Source organism: Mustela nivalis, assembly GCF_964662115.1.
Source record: "Mustela nivalis genome assembly, chromosome: 1".
NCBI classification, from domain to species: Eukaryota; Metazoa; Chordata; class Mammalia; order Carnivora; family Mustelidae; genus Mustela; species Mustela nivalis.
Window position 1 is genome coordinate 208,202,706 of NC_139020.1, and position 16,930 is coordinate 208,219,635.

The following is a 16,930-nucleotide window of genomic DNA, read 5'->3' on the forward strand; positions in this document are numbered from 1 at the left end:
TTAGGGTGGATGGTTGAGCTGAAACAAGCCTTTCTCACTTAGTCATTAGTTTCTCTTCTAATAATAAGATTCTTTTTTTAAGTGCAATCTGTATCCTTTATTTGGATACAACCATCACCATCCCCCCCAAAATTTCACACCTGTGAGCCTCTCCAAATGATGTACTGAGAGCTTACATACACCTCAACACTTTTCCCTCCTACAGATGACAATTTGTCCTTACTTTGCTTAATGACTAACTGCCACATGTTACTATAAAATCAAGCAGAACAACCGTCTGGTTATCGTGACAGAAGTATGGCCAGTGTGTACCAGAAAGTGAACTAAGACACTGGGGAGCACTACGGGCCAAGCCTTGAGCAAGATCCAGGCCTCGCGCCCGAGCTGGCAGACCATGAGCACATGCTCCCGGGGAGGGCCTCAGAGAACTGTTGATTTCTTAGTTAAATGGTACTTGTGAACCACACATGCATCTGCCGCAGTCTCCTACTCTGCAAGAGCAAGGACCCCAAATCCCATAGCGGAGCCTGGTCAGTCTTCACCATATGCAGCCCACCCGCGATGGCCCAGGGTGAGAACTGGGCTGGCATGTCCCCCACGTGCGGGGAGAGGGTGGAGACTCTAGAGAAGGGAAGCTGCTTGGTCTTGGCTCCAGATACACCGGCCCTTGTACCACAGCCCACCACCATGCGATCGGCGCCCATCAAGGCACAGGTCCCTCTCTTTCCGCCTCGCCCATCACAGGCCCCCAAGGCCTCTGCGCCAGCTCCTGCCTCTGCTGGAGCACTCAGCCCCGGACCTCCATTCCTCAGGGCTCCCCCTGAAACGTCACAATCCCTGAAAACGGCCCCCTGCCTCCACCTCCCCATGAAGTTTTCTCTTCACTCTCACCACAGCTGAGAGAATGCCTGCCTCTTGCAGAACGTACGTTCCATGAGGGCAGGCGTACTGAGGCAAAGACAGGCCACCAATGTCTGTGCAGTGACTGTCCCCACAACCGGCTCACAGGCACACAGGATGCCGGGCGAGGCACCTCTGAGGACCCCCAGCGCCCACCCGCTGCGGTCCTTGGCTTACCTGTCCTTGTACTTGATCACAGCGTCCACGATCTTCTTCATCTTCTTGGTGAGGTTGGGAGGGTTTGGGGACAGCTTCTCAGCGGGTGGCCGGCCGCGCTTCTTCTGCTTCTTGCTCTCGTCGTCCTTGTCGCGGCTGCGGGTGCTGGTGGTCGGGGTGGAGGAGCCGGCGTCACTGTCCCGCTTGCGCTTCCGAGATGATTTCTTCTGCCGGACCTCCTCTTCGATCTCCTCCAGCGTGCCCTCCTCGATGGCCTTCAGGGTCAATAGTGGTAAAATAGGACAGCCAGCACCGGAGTCGACAAGCAAAGCTCGAGGCGCAAACCCGCAGTCCCTGGCAGGCCGGCTCTGCCTCCCCAGGTGCTCCCCACCCACGCCCAGCCTGAGCAAAGCCACAGCTGCATTTTGTTGCCAATTAAAGAGGCACAGACCCACCAAAGGTCCCCGAAGACTTGGACCCTGGGATCCCTCCACCAGGAGGTAAGAGTCCTTCTGCTCTAGATCCTTGCCATGTTTCTTAGAAATTGTGACAAAATGTACATGACACAAAACTGACCCCTCAACCACCTTCAATGGTGCACTCAGGTGGCGTGAGGTACACTCACGCTGTGTGCGCCATCACCGCCGTCCAAAGCCAGGACTCACCCGGCCCCTCCCACGGACGTGCGCAGCACCGAGGACAGCGCTGGCCTCTATCCACACACCACACCAGGACTCGGGATTTTGCTTACTATGTCCTGGATGTACTTCCCGTCGCTTTTCTGCAATGTAATTTTTTTTTTTTTAAGATTTTATTTATTTATTTGTCAGAGCAAGAGCGAGCATAGGCAGACAGAGTGGAAGGCAGAGTCAGAGGGAGAAGCAGGCTCCCTGCAGAGCAAGGAGCCCGATGTGGGACTCGATCCCAGGACGCTGGGATCATGACCTGAGCCGAAGGCAGCTGCTTAACCAACTGAGCCACCCAGGCGTCCCTGCAATGTAATTTTTGATGTCTGTTTAGTATTTCATTTAGACTTGCCTTGTCCTTGGGCGTTTCAGCTCTCTCCATGTGGAGAAGGGGCCCCAGTGTGAGGAAGGCCACGACAGACAGCTGTGTTATTTGTACACAGACTATTTTTTTTTTTTAGATTGTATTTATTTGACAGAGAGAGACACAGTGACAGAAGCAAACGAAGCAAGGGGAGCAGGCGAGGAGGAAGCAGGCCTCCTGCAGAGCAAGGAGCACGAGGCGGGGCTTGATCCCAGGACCCTGGGATCATGATCTGAGCTGAAAGAAACGACTGAGCCACCCAGGCAACCCTGTACACAGACTTCTGAAGCGAAACTGCCGAGCAAGTTTCTATGAACAAGATTAATTTTTGAACAACACTAACTGATTCATTCTCAATGATAAGAACTCACTTGCACATTTTTATCTCCGCATATAGAGATGAGAAGCCAGGGGCGCCTGCAATCAGGACAGGGAGTGGGGGCAGGACTCCAGGGGATGTCTGGTTGTCCGTCTCGCATTTATCAGCTGTGACTGGGAGCAGGACACAGGGTCAGGTGTCGAGGACAGCCTCAGCTCATGTCCCTCACAGAGGGAAGAGAGTGAGCAGACAAACGTCTCGCGAACATGGTGACAAGCGTGTTGACTGCCAGGAAGGAGAGTGAGTGGTGCTCTGATGGTGTAGCAGACGTGCGCTGGCGGGGGGTCAGGGGAGCATCTCCGGGGAGGTGGCACTTAAGCTGAGAGCTGCAGGGTGGGGCTGGGTAAGGCATCCAGGCCAAAGGAACAACACGAAAGGCGTGTGGCAGGCAGAAAGGACTATAAGGCCAGTATGGGGGAGCGTGTGCACTGCGAGCCCAGGTGGGCACGAGGGGCTGAACAGTGTCCCCTGAAGTTCATGTCCACCTGGAACTTCCGAATGTGATCTTTTTTCAAAATAGGATCTTTACTGATTTAATTACTTGAAGAGCAAAAATGAAGTCCTCCTGAGTTAAAGTGAGCCCCAACTCCAATGGGAATGTTCCCAGGAGAGACAGGAAAGGATACAAAGACACAGGGCAGACAGGCCATGTAAGACAGGAGCAGATGGGGGTGATGCGGCCTCAGGCCGAGGAATGCCAAGGCCCCCACAAGCTGGAAGAGGCGAGGAAGGGTCCTTCTTGGAACCTTCGGAGGAGAAAGGACCTTGCTGACACTCTGAAACCAGACTCCAGGCCTCCAGAACTTTCAGAGAATAAACTGCTATGGTTTTAAGTCACCCAGTTCGGGGTCCTTGTTGTGGCTCCCCTAGGAACGCAATCCTAGGGTTTGCGGTCCCGAGGCGCAAGCACATGGGTCAGCCCAGCAGGGCAAGAGGCAGCACCACTCTCAAGAGTTTGGGTACATATTGCTCTAGAGTGGCTGCCACGAAGAAAAGAGAGTGTCTGTTTTGGGTAAACGTGTTCTTTTTTTTTTTTTTTTTAAATGCAAACTCTTATTGAGAACATGTACAAAAAGCACATGCCCTGTAGGAAGAAAGTCGATTCAACACATGGGGCTGGGAAAACTGGACACCTGCTTGTACAGGAGCTGGGTCCTGACCTCCTATCGTAAACAGAAACTGCTTAGAAAGGATCACGGGCCCAAACATAAAAGCTACAACTCTTCAAAGGAAGGGGTAAAACTTTGTGCTCCTAAATTTCTCAGTGGATTCTCTGATAGGATACCGCAGCACAAGCTAAAGGAAAAAAAACAGATATACACTGGCCTTCCTCAAAATTAAAAAACACTTGTGCTTCGAAGGACACCATTAAAAAAAGTAAACAATAACCCATAGCATAGGAGAAAGCGTTTGTAAATCACACATTCGATAATGGGAGTTTTGAAGAAGATATGCCAATGGCTGACAAGCACCTCCGGCGATGCCCAGCACCGTTAGCCACCAAGAAAACGCCATTGAAAACTACAAGGAGGTTACCGTGGCGTACTCACTGGAAAAGCTAGTGTCAAAAGGACAGGTGACAAACACAGCTGGGATGATGGGAGAAACCGGAACTGCCTCACACTGCTGGTGGGAACGTAAAATGGTGTGGCTGCTGTGGAAAACAGTCTGGAAGTTCCTCAGAAGACTAAACAAGTAAATTACCATTTGATTCAGAAATTCTATTTCTGGGTGTTCATGTGATAGAAATCACAACATCGGGACGCCTGGGTGGCTCAGTTGGTTAAGCAGCTGCCTTCGGCTCAGGTCATGATCCCAGCGTCCTGGGATCGAGTCCCACATCGGGCTCCTTGCTCCGCAGGGAGCCTACTTCTCCCTCTGACTCTGCCTTCCACTCTGCCTGTGCTCGCTCGCTCTCTCTCTCTCTCACAAATAAATAAATAAAATCTTTTTTAAAAAAAAGAAATCACAACATCTATCCTGCCAAAATCTTGTCCTCCGATGTTCACAGGAGGCCAGAGGTAGAAAACAGAAAAAAGATGAACTTTGATCATCTGCCAAAAACAAAGACGTTAGCACCGTGCAGCCTAGTTGCACAACAAGCCACTACTTGGCCTTGACAAGAAGGGCCACTTGCTGCCACACGGATAAACCTTGAAAATATGTAGCTTACTGCTAGAAGCCAGTGGCCAAAGGGAGGACACATCCCTCTTTTCATATGAAATCTCCAGAACAAAAGTGAGGGGGGAAAAAGGGACAGGAAGAGAGCTGAAGAGGACAGGGCTTTTTTCTGAGGTGAAAAGAATATTCTAAAGCTATTTTGTGGTGATCACGGAACAACACTGAACATTCTAAAATCTACAGAATTGTACAACTTAGTTGAGTAAATTCAGTGGTATATGTATTAAAGCAAAATATACTCAAAGGTATTGTGTCTCTTGGAGAAGGTATGTGCTAGGGTGAGTGCTGTGAAGTGTGTAAATCTGGTGATTCACAGACCTGGACCCCTGGGGCTAATAATACATTATATGTTAATAAAATATTTTTAAAAATTACAGACACACACACACACACACACACACACAAAGGTATCGTGTCTCAAAGGATCAGAGCCACGGGAGCTCTACATGTCTGCGTTCAGGCCTACGCTCCATCGCCAGCGGCCCCACCCGCGGGTCACGGGCTCCCAGCACATGTCAGTGGCCCCCTCATGAGCACCTGAGCCGGCGGGCTCACTAGTCTGGGTCATTCTAAGCTGCCAGGGCAGGGCCAGGGCGGCCGGACCTATGGACTGAGGAGGCAGCAGGGCCGCAGTCAGTCAAGAGGAACCCCAGGGAGTGTGACCAGAGGCCTAGGCAGGCCCCATGGTTTGTTCTGGGGTGCGCCCATCAGCCGGGCCCAGCTGAACACCACCACCTGGCTTCTGGGGAGGGTTGCATGGGGAAGGGCCTGACGCGTCACCACAGTCCCAGGGGGCTCACCAGGCACCCGCGGCCCTGACTCAGCCACCTATACCTGCTGCTGCCGCGGACCTGGCTCTGGGGTCGACGTGCCCCATGTGAGGCTGTCGGAACCCTGCTGGCACTCCCCCCTTGTGGGGAGCAGGTCACCCTCTGACCCATCACTGTTTTCCACCACCAGGCACTGGGGAGAGCACAGCAAGCGGAGAGTGGCGAGATCTCCCACGAAGCTCTTGTAAAGCTCCCGCGCTGGTCAGGAGGACCAGAGCGAGCGGGTCCCCTGACAGAGGTCTCGCCGTGGCTAACGAAAACCAAGCGAGCCCGCTTGGATTCCGCATGAGCCCCGGCGCGGCTGTCGAATCTCTGCTGTCCCGCCCCGCCCCGGCCGGCCCTCTCCAGCATGTACCTTGAGCCACTGCTTCTCGGTCAGCGAGTCGCTGTAGTCCACCTCCTTGCGGTGGCGGGAGCCGCGGCCGAACATCTTCTCCTCCTCCTCCTCGCAGGTCAGCCGCTCCACCTCAGCGTCGTCCTTGATGATCCACGAGGGGAGCTCGTCCTCCTCCATCAGGCGCGGCTTCCGCTTGGGGTTTCGGGCCTCCTCGCGCCTGCGGTCCAGGTCCATGCGCTGGGGGACGCGGGGCAGGGGACAGAGGGAGAGAGGTGTGAGCTCGGGGAGAGCTGGGGGCACACAGGGGCACGTGGCAAGGGGAGGCTGTGAGTCTGCTCAACGGCATCTCGGAGGTTTCTGGCTCTGAGAGCAGACCCTCGCTAGGGGCTCGGCCTCGGGGGCAGAGAATTCCAGAAAAGATAGGAGGGTCGCAGAAAAGGGACCAAGGGCCTACACTCTGACTCCGTGCGGACTTACGCCTTTTACCCACAGCTAAGGAGCACCTCTGACTGACCACAGGCCGGGAACAGTACGACCTCCCTCTGAAAGGGAATCGTAAGGACAAAACAATCAGGAGGACAGGCAAGTCCTCCATGTGGCAAGTCTGAGGGTCACACAGAGGATGGGTGTGCATACATGTGTGCATGTGCATGTGCGTGCCCCATCATTGTGGCAATTCTCTTCGGGGACCATGGGAGGAGGACAGGTCAGTTAGGAGGCAGCATGGGGCCCCCCGAGAGAGGCCCCAGCTCCATGACCCACCAGAGAGACCGCCATCTCTAAGAAGTTTCGCTCTGTCTGTACTGAGCTGTCTTATTCTACTTGATGTGAGTAGGGCGGGGTGTGCGACACCCGCAAAGCGCCCCCAGAGGTGTGTGGGGCGCCCTCCTCCGCCCACGGTACCTACCATGAACAGGTCAAACTCCTCCTCGTGCCGGGCAATCATCTGGTTCACCGTCTCGTCGTCGGGCACTTCGTCTTCTTCCTAGAAGGGTTCGCACAGTTAGTCCGAGTGCGGAGAGGCCGGGGTGGGCGGCGGCCGGGCTCGGAGGCGAGCGGCGGCGGTCCGTGGGAGATGAGCTGGCGGTCCCAGTCCGGCTGCGGTGGATGGGGACCCACACGGCAGCGAGAGGCACACACGCACACGCACACGCACGCTCCGTGGGATCAGGGCCCTTGCTGGCCGTCTCAGCCGAGAAGCCGAGGATTGAATGGGCGTGGAGACTGAACTACCCCTCTCACCTTTAGAGGTGGCTCCTCCAAGTCGGGGTTGACGCCCGCTGGCGGAGGGGCAGTGTGGGCGAAGCTGGCACTGCCGCTGCCCGTGCTGCAGTGTCTGCTCTGTGGATAAATAGAGGACTTCAGTCTCCAGGGCTGTCAATCCGGCGTCTTTCACCAGCAGTTTAGAAAAAAAAAACCACTTCAAAGAAAAAGCAAGTACTCATCCTCTTTCCTTTCAGCCCACACTCCCTTTACTCCAAAGGGATGCAAAAAAAATAAGAGTGCAAAAAAGGTAAAAAAACAAAAATGAAAAGCCGCTCATGCGTCCACCACTCACGCCGGGGAGGGGGTCGGGGCCGGCGCTGCCCTCACCTCGTCCTGCTCCTCGTGCTCCAGGATGGCCTGCAGGAAGGCACGCCTCTCGTGGCTGGAGGACTTCTGGTCGAACATGCCAGCCTGGATCACCTTCTGGTCAACATTGAGCTTGTACTTGGCCGCGGCCAGAATCTTCTCCTCTACGCTGTTGACCGTGCACAGACGGAGCACCCGCACCTCGTTCTGCTGCCCGATGCGGTGGGCGCGGTCCTGGGCTTGCAGGTCCTAGAAGAAGAGAGGCAGGTCAGTCCCGATCCAGCTCTGCGGAGGTCAAAGAGGCAGCCAACACCTCGCGGTGCTGTCTAGAAAGGCCGCCTTTTTCTTGCGTGCCTGCTTTCTCCTGCTGGGCCCTTCTGCTGCCCCGACCAGCAGCTTCTCGAGCGGGGAGCCCAGGAACACATCCTGCAGCCTGTGCCAGATTGACGATCCCCGAGGACTGTCCCTTCCCATCTTACGGGATCCTCTAGGTACTCCAGGGCATGGTACAATTTGGAGGGCAAGTCCTGGGCCGTTATTTTCCCAAGGAGCTTGTGTCACAGCTACATGGGACCTCTCACCCACTCCAGGAGGCCCCACGCTTGGGAAGGCCATATCATGGTTAAGGGCATCGTTCATGGGATGGTTAAGAAGCTGGGCAGCTTTTTGGAAATGCCTGGTTTTTGGTTGTAGGCCCTCTTCCTTCCCTGCTTTGCGGCCCAAGCTGAGGTCCAACTTCTATGAGACTCAGGACTCACTCTGTTGACACAGACCCTTCTGGTGATTGCGAGGGACGAAGAACTAAACGGCATTGGACACTCAGCCCAGAGTGTGCAGCACAACAAGCTCCGATCACATGGTAGCCGTGGCTGCCGACACCGGCTGAATCATCACTGCAGCTCCGAACCAGGAGGGCTCGCATGAAACCCCACATCTGGACCAGGAGCAGTGGGGGCCTACAGTCAAGATGCACACCCAGGGGTCAGGTGGGGGGCCAGGAATGCCTTGTGTCTACAGCTGAACTCCGAGTTCGGCCGGCACGCTTCCTGGCGGTGCTTCCAAGCACGGGCTATCGGGCCCCAGGGAACCCCTGTCCACTGTCTGCCTGCTACTGGGGGTAGCACACCACGATCACATCTCAGGAAACTGGCTGGTCACAGAGGTCTTGGTGAGAACTACACCCCAGGCTGATGACAGAAAGGGACACTAGTAACCAGCCTGAGTCTCCACCCAACGGATGGGCTACAGTTCACACCGTGTACTAGTGCCTCCAGGCTGCAGGGAAAGACGGGCTTATACTCTGTAGTGGGAGGGAAACCTGGGGCAGCCTCCTGGAAGCCACTCAGGCCGAGGTGACCTGAATGAGCAGAGGACATGCCCATGGGCCAAGCAACCCCCACCTCTCGGGGCTGCCTGGTCAGTGAATCCTGTCCCAACACTCCAAAAGGGGGACAAGGGGCTCCCTAAGTGGTCACGCTGAGCAACAAAACCCAGACGCCTGCCAAGTGCAGTCAGAGTCAAGCCTCAAGGCCACCATATGTCCGGACACCTGGCAGCTGAGGACATGCCTGTGTGGAGTTGCAGTGCGCTTGCCCGGAGAGGAGAAACAAAACAGCTGCTCTAGGGAAGAACACATGCTAGAACCCGCCATGTTTCTGTCAAAACCAAAACACACGTGTGTGCATATAGGTACACGATGGCACGTGGTCAGAAAGAGCGGGATTGGTGGGAGGGGAAAAATGGACTCTTTAGTTTGTTATTTTGAGTTACTGATATTTGCATTAAAAAAGTCTACTGCTTTTACAATAAGACATCAGGAAAAGTTAAAACCTCCCTTAAAAATTGCCGTACCGGGGCATCTGGGTGGCTCAGTGGGTTAAAGCCTCTGCCTTTCACTCAGGTCATGATCCTGGGGTCCTGGGATCGAGCCCTGCAGCAGGCTCTCTGCTCAGTGGGGAGCCTGTCCCCGCCCCCTGCCTGCTTCTATGCCTACTTGTGATCTCTGTCAAATAAATAAATAAAATTAAAAAAAAAAAATTGCTGTACCTACCAAATACCAGTTCTCTGAAGCTACTGGCATGGAGCCCCAGAGAGGGCACACGGATACAAAACCAGGGCAGCAGTGTACACACACACCCCAGTTGTTTCTAAAAGCACAAGTGTGTGAGAACTCACACAGGATGCAACCTGGAAGGCTTGGATCCCGAAAACTGAAAATCACTGACGGCTGGTAAGATAAGGGCATGTTCCACTTTACATATTTAAATAAAATGAGGATTTTTAAAAAAACAGGAACGGAGTATGTATTTTTCATAATCAAAGCAAAAAGAGGTGTTTTAAAAAATAAAGAAAAATGAATACTTTCAGGGCTTTTCTACAAAGGCCTCAGGCGCCGTGGGTGCCACCAGGTACCCAGGATGGAAGAGGGTCTCCGGGGAGCCTCGAGTCCCTGCCCCACTTGGGGCCAGCCCAGCCTCACCTGGTGGGGGTTCCAGTCGCTGTCGAAGATGATCACAGTGTCGGCCGACTGGAGGTTGAGCCCGAGCCCCCCGGCGCGGGTGCTGAGCAGGAAGATGAAGTACTCGGAGCCCGGCTCATTGAAGGTTTTCAGCAGCATGCCCCGGTCCTCCGCTTTTGTCGTTCCTAAGGGGCGCAGGGACAAGGCTGTGAGTGGGGGCACCACGCAGGGTGGGGTGGGGAGCGATGGCGAGGAGGCACAGAGGAACAGCGGCTCCACAGAGCGGGGACAGCGCGTGCACACATCCTGCAGAGGCCTCCCGGGCCAACTCCATGATTGCTCCACACGCGTGCCTGAGCGGCGACACGAGAGCTGTTCAGTTCAGGTTTAAGATGCAAACAAGTGGACGCCACTCCTCCCACCCCAGGAGGTGGAAAGGAGCCCCTACAGGCCACCGCGTCACCTTGGAGTCAAACGGGCCCGATGTGGGCATGACACAGGATGGGTGCCGGGGCACAGGGCCTGGAACAAGGGACTGGCTGGGGGGCTGGCACGTGCCTCCATCCCACTGCAGGGGGTTTCTCTATCCCCAGAGGCTTCTGCAGGCGAACACAGGTGCCTCACCACACGGACTCTGCCCTGCGAGCAGCAGTGGTTTCCCCTCTTCATGGAGCCACGGGGACTCTCACGTGACCAGTCAGGACATGATCCACAGCCCCGTGAGCACCAGAGGAGCACACAAAACCCGTGGGTGGCTGCCAGCTCAGACCAAAGGTGCCTTTGGCAAAATCAGGAGTCATTTTTGGTGATGAAATGAAGATTAAATGCTTCCAGCCACCTGCCCAGCCATCACGCCGCACAGCACAGAGGCCCGATGCCCACAGGGCCTGGCTGGGGCAGGGAAGGGGCAGGCCCATGGCAAAGGACCCGCTGCCCCCAGGCCCAGCCCACACCTTCAATCTCACCGCTTTGACACTGGTAGGTTCCATCTCACAACATGCTGCTAAGCCCCTACCCTGTCTATTCTTTGCCAGAGCTGGTCTGTGCCCACGTGTGTACTGTGTAGCTGTGGCTAAGTAGACAAAAGGCTTCTCACCATGGAGAACAAGGAAAGAGAAGGGGCAAATGAACCCCTGCTGGGGAGGAACACAGTCTCCACCTACAGCCTCTCCTGAGGGCTGGCATGGTGACAGACAAGACCCAGTGTGCACGCGGCCCGGCCCCTGAAGAATGGGTGAGGCGGCTGGAGAGGTCCAGCCACCCTGCTAGCAGGGGGGCAGTTTTCAGTCTCCAAGCCTTGGGAAGGAGGCCCCAGGAGGAGGCAGGAACATAGCAAGACACACACTGTCGTTTGTGCTTATAAAGGTTGCCCCAGATGGAACTCCAAGACCAGGAGGACAGAGGGCAAGACAGACACAAAGGGCCGGCTGCGGGTGAGGGTAGGGAGGCCAGAGACTGATGGGCGATCAGCCCAGCAACCACAGGTCTGTAGTTTGTGAAACCACAGTTCCACCAGATGCACAGCAAGACAAATGAGGGCACAGCGGTCTGGGGATCCTGCCAGGGAAATGCACTTGGCGATTAGCTTCAATAAGAGCTCAGAGATGGGGCGCCTGGGTGGCTCAGTGGCTTAAAGCCTCTGCCTTCGGCTCCGGTCATGATCTCAGGGTCCTGGGATCGAGCCCAGCATCAGGCTCTCTGCTCAGCAGGGAGCCTATTTCCCCCACTCTCTAACTGCCTCTCTGCCTACTTGTGATCTCTGTTAAATAAATAAATAAAATCTTAAAAAAAAAAAAAAAAAAAAAAAAGCTCAGAGTTGCTGTAAGAAAGGAGCCACCAAGTGAACTGTGTTTGAGCCAGAAGCTCCCAAGCTCGCTCCTGGGGCATCCGGGCACTCTTGCAGTTGGACAGAGCATGGACTTCCTCCAGGGCCTCCCTGGCCAGTCGACATGTGTCAGAGCACGTGTCCCACATGCTGTCAACCATCTCACTCAGCAACCTTCTCCCTGGGCTCCCGCATGCTGGGATAAAGCCAGAGACACACAACTTCCCAGGAGAGCATGGGAGTCGCAGCTAAGCACTGTTCCCAGGAGAGCCTGCTGTCATCCTGTGTCACCAGCTCCCCTCTCCCCCGCCCCACTACCCTCCGTGCACACGATTCGGCCATGGACGAACCTGATTACAGCTCCAGCCCTGGCCAGTGACAGCTCTACAACCACCTGGCAGTGGAAAGAAAGGCACGTGGCTCCCATCAACCTAGAGAAAGCCAGCCCCTGGACTTCTGGGGGAGAAGGTGGGCTGTAGTTGGGAACACAGAAAAAGTATAAAGAAAGCCTGGACAGCTTGCCTGAGTATTAAGCCAAGATGGAGGACAGCGGAGCCAAGAAAAGCCACAGCACTGTCCTCGAGACTCCTGGGTCCAGCTGTACCTGAAGCAAGAATAACCCGGGGGCTCACTATACTTGTCCCTGATGTCCACAGGATGTGGACTTCTATCAGTTCCCACTAAAAGAGAACAACCACTGGACCCAGAGCTGTAGTACAAACACTGTCAGCCTCATGTTTAGGAGACGGGGGTGTCGGATCCAGGCTGGAAGCTCTCCCAGGCCACAGGCTTGGATCCAGCCACGAAGCTTGCAGAGCCCTCCCTCCTAGTCCTGTAAGCCTGTGTCACTGAATGTGCTAGGCTCACTCTGGATGCTTGACCCAGTTTCCAGGCCTTGCACGGCCTTGCAAAGGAGGCGACATCGGCCAGTAGCTTTGGCAACAGTGCATAAACCTGTCCCTCCACAAACATCTCTCCTGCTCATACTCACCATCAAGCCTGAGGTATTTAAAGCCGCGATACGCAAAATAATCTTCCATGATCGTCATGAGGGAGGTCATCTGACAGAACAGCAGCACTTTGTGGCTAGTGGCACGGAGTTTGGGAAGGATCCTATCGAGCAGCTCAAACTTCCCCGAGGCTCGGTACAGGTCCAGCCTGGTGAGCAGGGGGCAGAGGAAAAACACGTTAGTGACGGCCCTTGGCAGACAGGCAGAGGCGGAAGCGCACCTCCCCTCTCCAGGCTCTCAACATGGAGGTCAACGGCGCGGTTCTCCCAGGCTGACCCTCTAACCTCCATGAAATTCCAGCAAAGCCATTTCAACCCAAATCAAATACGCTCAAGGCCATACTCGGTCAAGGGTGAGCTCATGATTATCATCCAACTCAGATACTTCTAAGAATGAGAAGAGATGCTATCGGGAAGCATGCTGGGACAACAGGAAGTGGGGCCTCCTCCCTAGCCCACGGGAGGAACTCCAGGAGCAGAGGCTCACGCTGGAGGGCCCACACCGCACCCCACGCAGTTTTAAGGGCCACTGCAGCTTCTCTCATTCCCTCTGGTCAACAAGCCCCAGCTGACAGCCTAGCAGACGGGCTGAGGGGGTACCGTGTGACATAGCGGCCGATATGCCGGGGGCCAGGACTTGAACTCAGATCCAGAAGCCCCCATTATGCAACTTGGAATGAAAAATATAGAGCAGGGGCGCCTGTGTGGCTCAGTGGGTTAAGCCTCTGCCTTCGACTCAGGTCATGATCTCAGGGTCCTGGGATCGAGTCCCATATCTGGCTATGTGCTCAGCAGGGAGCCTGCTTCCCCCTTTCTCTCTCTCTGCCTGCCTCTCTGCCCACTTGTGATCTCTCTCTGTTAAATAAATAAAGTCTTTAAAAAAAAAAAATACAGAGCAAAAGAACTTTTTTGATCTTTTATTTGGTGCCCCTGTTCTTCAAAACCGTTTACTAGCTCAGAGAACTGCTGCTGGCCTCAGCTCTAGAGCAAAACTGAAGTGATGAAACTTCGACAGGGTACCCTCGTCCAACACCAGGGCCGAGTGAAGCCTAGGTTGCATCATCAATGCTAAGTGGCTCAGTTAGTTAAGTGCCTGCCTTTGGTTAAGTCATGATACCAGAACCCTTTTCTCTCTGCCCCTCCCCCTGCTTGTGCACGCTCACACACACACACTCTCTCTCTCTAACAAATAAAATCTTAAAAAAAAAAAAAAAATGCTGGGAAAAAAACCCCCAATAACAAGGTGGATCAAATAGCATCTCTCTTAGCAGACAGAGTTGAGGCCCAGAGCGGTTAAAAAGGCTGTCACGGGGCAACTGGGTGGCTCAGTGGATTAAGCCTCTGCCTTTGGCTCAGGTCATGATCTCAGGGTGCTGGGATGGAGCTCCACATTGGGCTCTCTGCTCAGCAGGGAGCCTGCTTCCCGTCTCTCGCCCCCGCCTGCCTTTCTTCTCCTTGTGATCTCTACCTGTCAAATACATATATAAAATCGCTAAAGAAAATAAAAAATAAAATAATACAGCTGTCACGAATCATAGAGCCCAGATGTGGCTCCGTGGGGCCTGGCAGCCAGCTCTGGCTCTCAAGATTAATGGAGGATTTCTATTTTAGTCCTTTCTTCAGGTATATCTCTATTTCCTAAATTTTCTGACATGACTATAGCCTCTCTCAAATTGGACAAATGTCATGAGAGCAATAAAGCCACTCAAGAAGTGAAAAAGAGGGGTACCTGGGTGGCTCAGTGGGTTAAGCCTCTGCCTTCGGCTCAGGTCATGATCTCAGGGTCCTGGGATCAAGCCCCACATCGGGCTCTCTGCACAACAGGGAGCCTGCTTCCCCTGCTCTCTCTACCTGCCTCTATTTGTGATCTCTGTCAAGTAAATAAATAAAATCTTAAAAAAAAAAGAAAGAAAAGAAAAAAAGTGAAAAAGACCTTCACGTGGACAGCGTGCCCACCCCCTTCACGGGGAAGCTTCTCACCCTTGCACAATGCCACCGGTAAACCCCAAATGCTCGGAGAAGGACTCCTGCAACAGAATAAGAGATTGGTCAGCACAGGAAGAAGCCACCTAGTCCCACACCTCTGAGCCCCCACGCTGGTGCTCAGTGACCCACAGGGGCTCTGATGTGGCTCGGAGGCCCCACACAGGTGCTGCACAGGGCTTTTCTATCCCGCCCACCTCCCTTCTCTGGGGCTTCACCCGCCAAGAAAAGTCAATCATGACAGGACACCGGTAACCACCCAAATGAGTACACGGGGGCAGTGTGGGCCTGAGACCATCCTGGCGGTGGCGGGATGAAAGCCCAGGGACGTCAGGGGATTTGCAGAGATCCCGAGACTTCACACCAGAAAGTCAAGACATACTTGTGCAGTTCAGAAGCAAGCATCCAGACTCTCAAAGGGTATCGTGGCCCAAAAAAGTTCTGACCCAGAAACTTCCTGACACGGAAGAATGCTCTCGAGCTTCAAACCAGGAAGAGACCCCCACGGCCCTGAGCGGGAAGAGCCAGCGCGCCATGCAGCAGAGACAGTGGGACCTTATCAGGTGGGGACAAAAAGCCCCAAAGAAGGGTCTCTGAGTGCTGACCGCGGCTCTTCGAGGGCAGACTTTCTGGAGCTTTCATTTCTACTGTGTATTTCCCCACTAAGTTCAGGTTCTTTACAAGGAGCACTTACAGACAGGAAATCAACAGTGAAACACTAACTACATATTACCTATTTAAAGTATTAAAAAAGCATTTTTTAAAAAGCCCTCAGGGAGAAAGCCACTAGCTTTGCAGAGCCCATCCGTCAGGGACAGACGCGGCGGGAGATGGGAGGGCCTGAGGCCCCGGCCCCGGCCCCGGGCCTCACCTCGATGTGCTGGAACATGTACGGGTGGTTGCAGATCTTCCGCAGCTGCATGATGGTGTTCATCAGGGTCTTGGTGCCGCCCTTGCCCTGCAGAGGCAGAAGAGAGGCTCCGCACTGGGTCCCGTCCCCGGGCCAGGGCTGGGGTGCGGGGGGAGGGGGGGGATGCAGAATGGAGCCGCTCCAGGGCAGGTAACTGGGAGCAAGGGGCTGGCCGCTGTGGCGCACAGAGAGCTCAAGGCCAGATCTGCGGGGAGCAGAGACCGTCTGGCACATGGGAGCGGGTGGCAGGACCGAAGGGAAAGACCAGCATCTGCCTTGGTGGCGGGCATTGTGGGGAGTCCCTGGGGGGGCCGCAGCCAGATGGGCCACAACGACTTAAGATTTCTGGCTACAGAGAGAAGGAAGGGTGCGGGGGCGGGTGCTGGCTGCAGGCTGAGAAGTAACCCAGGAAACATGCTACTGCACCCTCAGGTGAGAAAGGGCCCGAAGAACACAGGGAGAGGAGACATGGGGAGGCGGGGCCGAGCCTGAAGCATGGGACGCAGAATCAAGGGACCCAGGAGGATATCTCTGTCTCGATGAGGTGAGCTGGGGAGGGAGGGGTCTGCGACCTCAGAGCGGTCCCAGGAGATGGCAGCCCGCCCAGTCCTCACCGCACATCACCTCAAGCTCACTAAGTAACAAGGTGAAGGGGCTTAGGGGCATGGCTGTTGAGCCAGGATGGTGAGGCTCCAGAGAACATTCTAACTCTGCCGGGTTCTGCTGGCCTCCGCCCTACGGATGGATGCACCTGCAGGAGGCCAGCATTTCATAAGCAGAGAACACCGGGGAGTGACAGACTGGGAGGGTCTTGGGGGAATCCCTGGAGATAAGCCACCAGCCCCTGACCCGTCAGCCTTACTGAACGAGGCTGTTCCCCCCCAGCTGTGACTGAATTACGGCTGAGGCCCTTGTGATCACCACCAGATCAGGCCCTAAGCTCCACAGTCAACTCCAAGGAGGCAGAAGGCCCTGCAGGTGACAGAGTGCTCGAGCCCCAGCCCCAGCCTTGGACATTTGGATTGGGAAAGGGAGGGGCCCACGGCTAACCTTCTTGTCCTTCTCGGAGCCGTCGGTGAGCAGCACCCCCTTGGCCTGCATGTGCCGGTAGAGCACACGCTGGAGCGCAGACATGTCACACTTGATGACGTATTCCACCTAAAGGGGACACGTGTCACCAGTGAGACCAGAGACTCTCTGAGCTGAATGCCCAGCCCGTGCCCATGTCTGGTCTCTGAGCCTCTCAGAAGGACCCAGGACCCCAGGATAGGACTTGGAGGAGGGCACCAGAAAGGACGGTAAGGAGCCCCCTCCGCAGGGGGACAAGGGGCAGCAGGCTA

At 55.0% G+C, this 16,930-nt stretch overlaps 1 protein-coding gene across 4 annotated transcripts in view; it reads right to left on the reverse strand.

Annotated features, from left to right (window-relative positions):
- Positions 1-16,930, reverse strand: part of SMARCA4 (SWI/SNF related BAF chromatin remodeling complex subunit ATPase 4) — a 92,171-nt gene that overhangs the window by 16,879 nt on the left and 58,362 nt on the right. For 2 of the 4 annotated variants that reach the window (XM_082731194.1, XM_082731193.1), the window contains exons 21-30: positions 16,641-16,748; positions 15,552-15,638; positions 14,678-14,724; positions 12,680-12,846; positions 9,885-10,048; positions 7,427-7,654; positions 7,076-7,174; positions 6,741-6,818; positions 5,852-6,070; positions 1,078-1,331 (exon numbers count right to left, since the gene is read on the reverse strand). In XM_082731194.1, the coding sequence (XP_082587320.1) occupies positions 1,078-1,331; positions 5,852-6,070; positions 6,741-6,818; positions 7,076-7,174; positions 7,427-7,654; positions 9,885-10,048; positions 12,680-12,846; positions 14,678-14,724; positions 15,552-15,638; positions 16,641-16,748 (1,451 nt within the window). The remainder of the gene's footprint in view (positions 1-1,077; positions 1,332-5,851; positions 6,071-6,740; positions 6,819-7,075; positions 7,175-7,426; positions 7,655-9,884; positions 10,049-12,679; positions 12,847-14,677; positions 14,725-15,551; positions 15,639-16,640; positions 16,749-16,930) is intronic. The other 2 variants (XM_082731196.1, XM_082731195.1) reach the window with 1 other exon arrangement.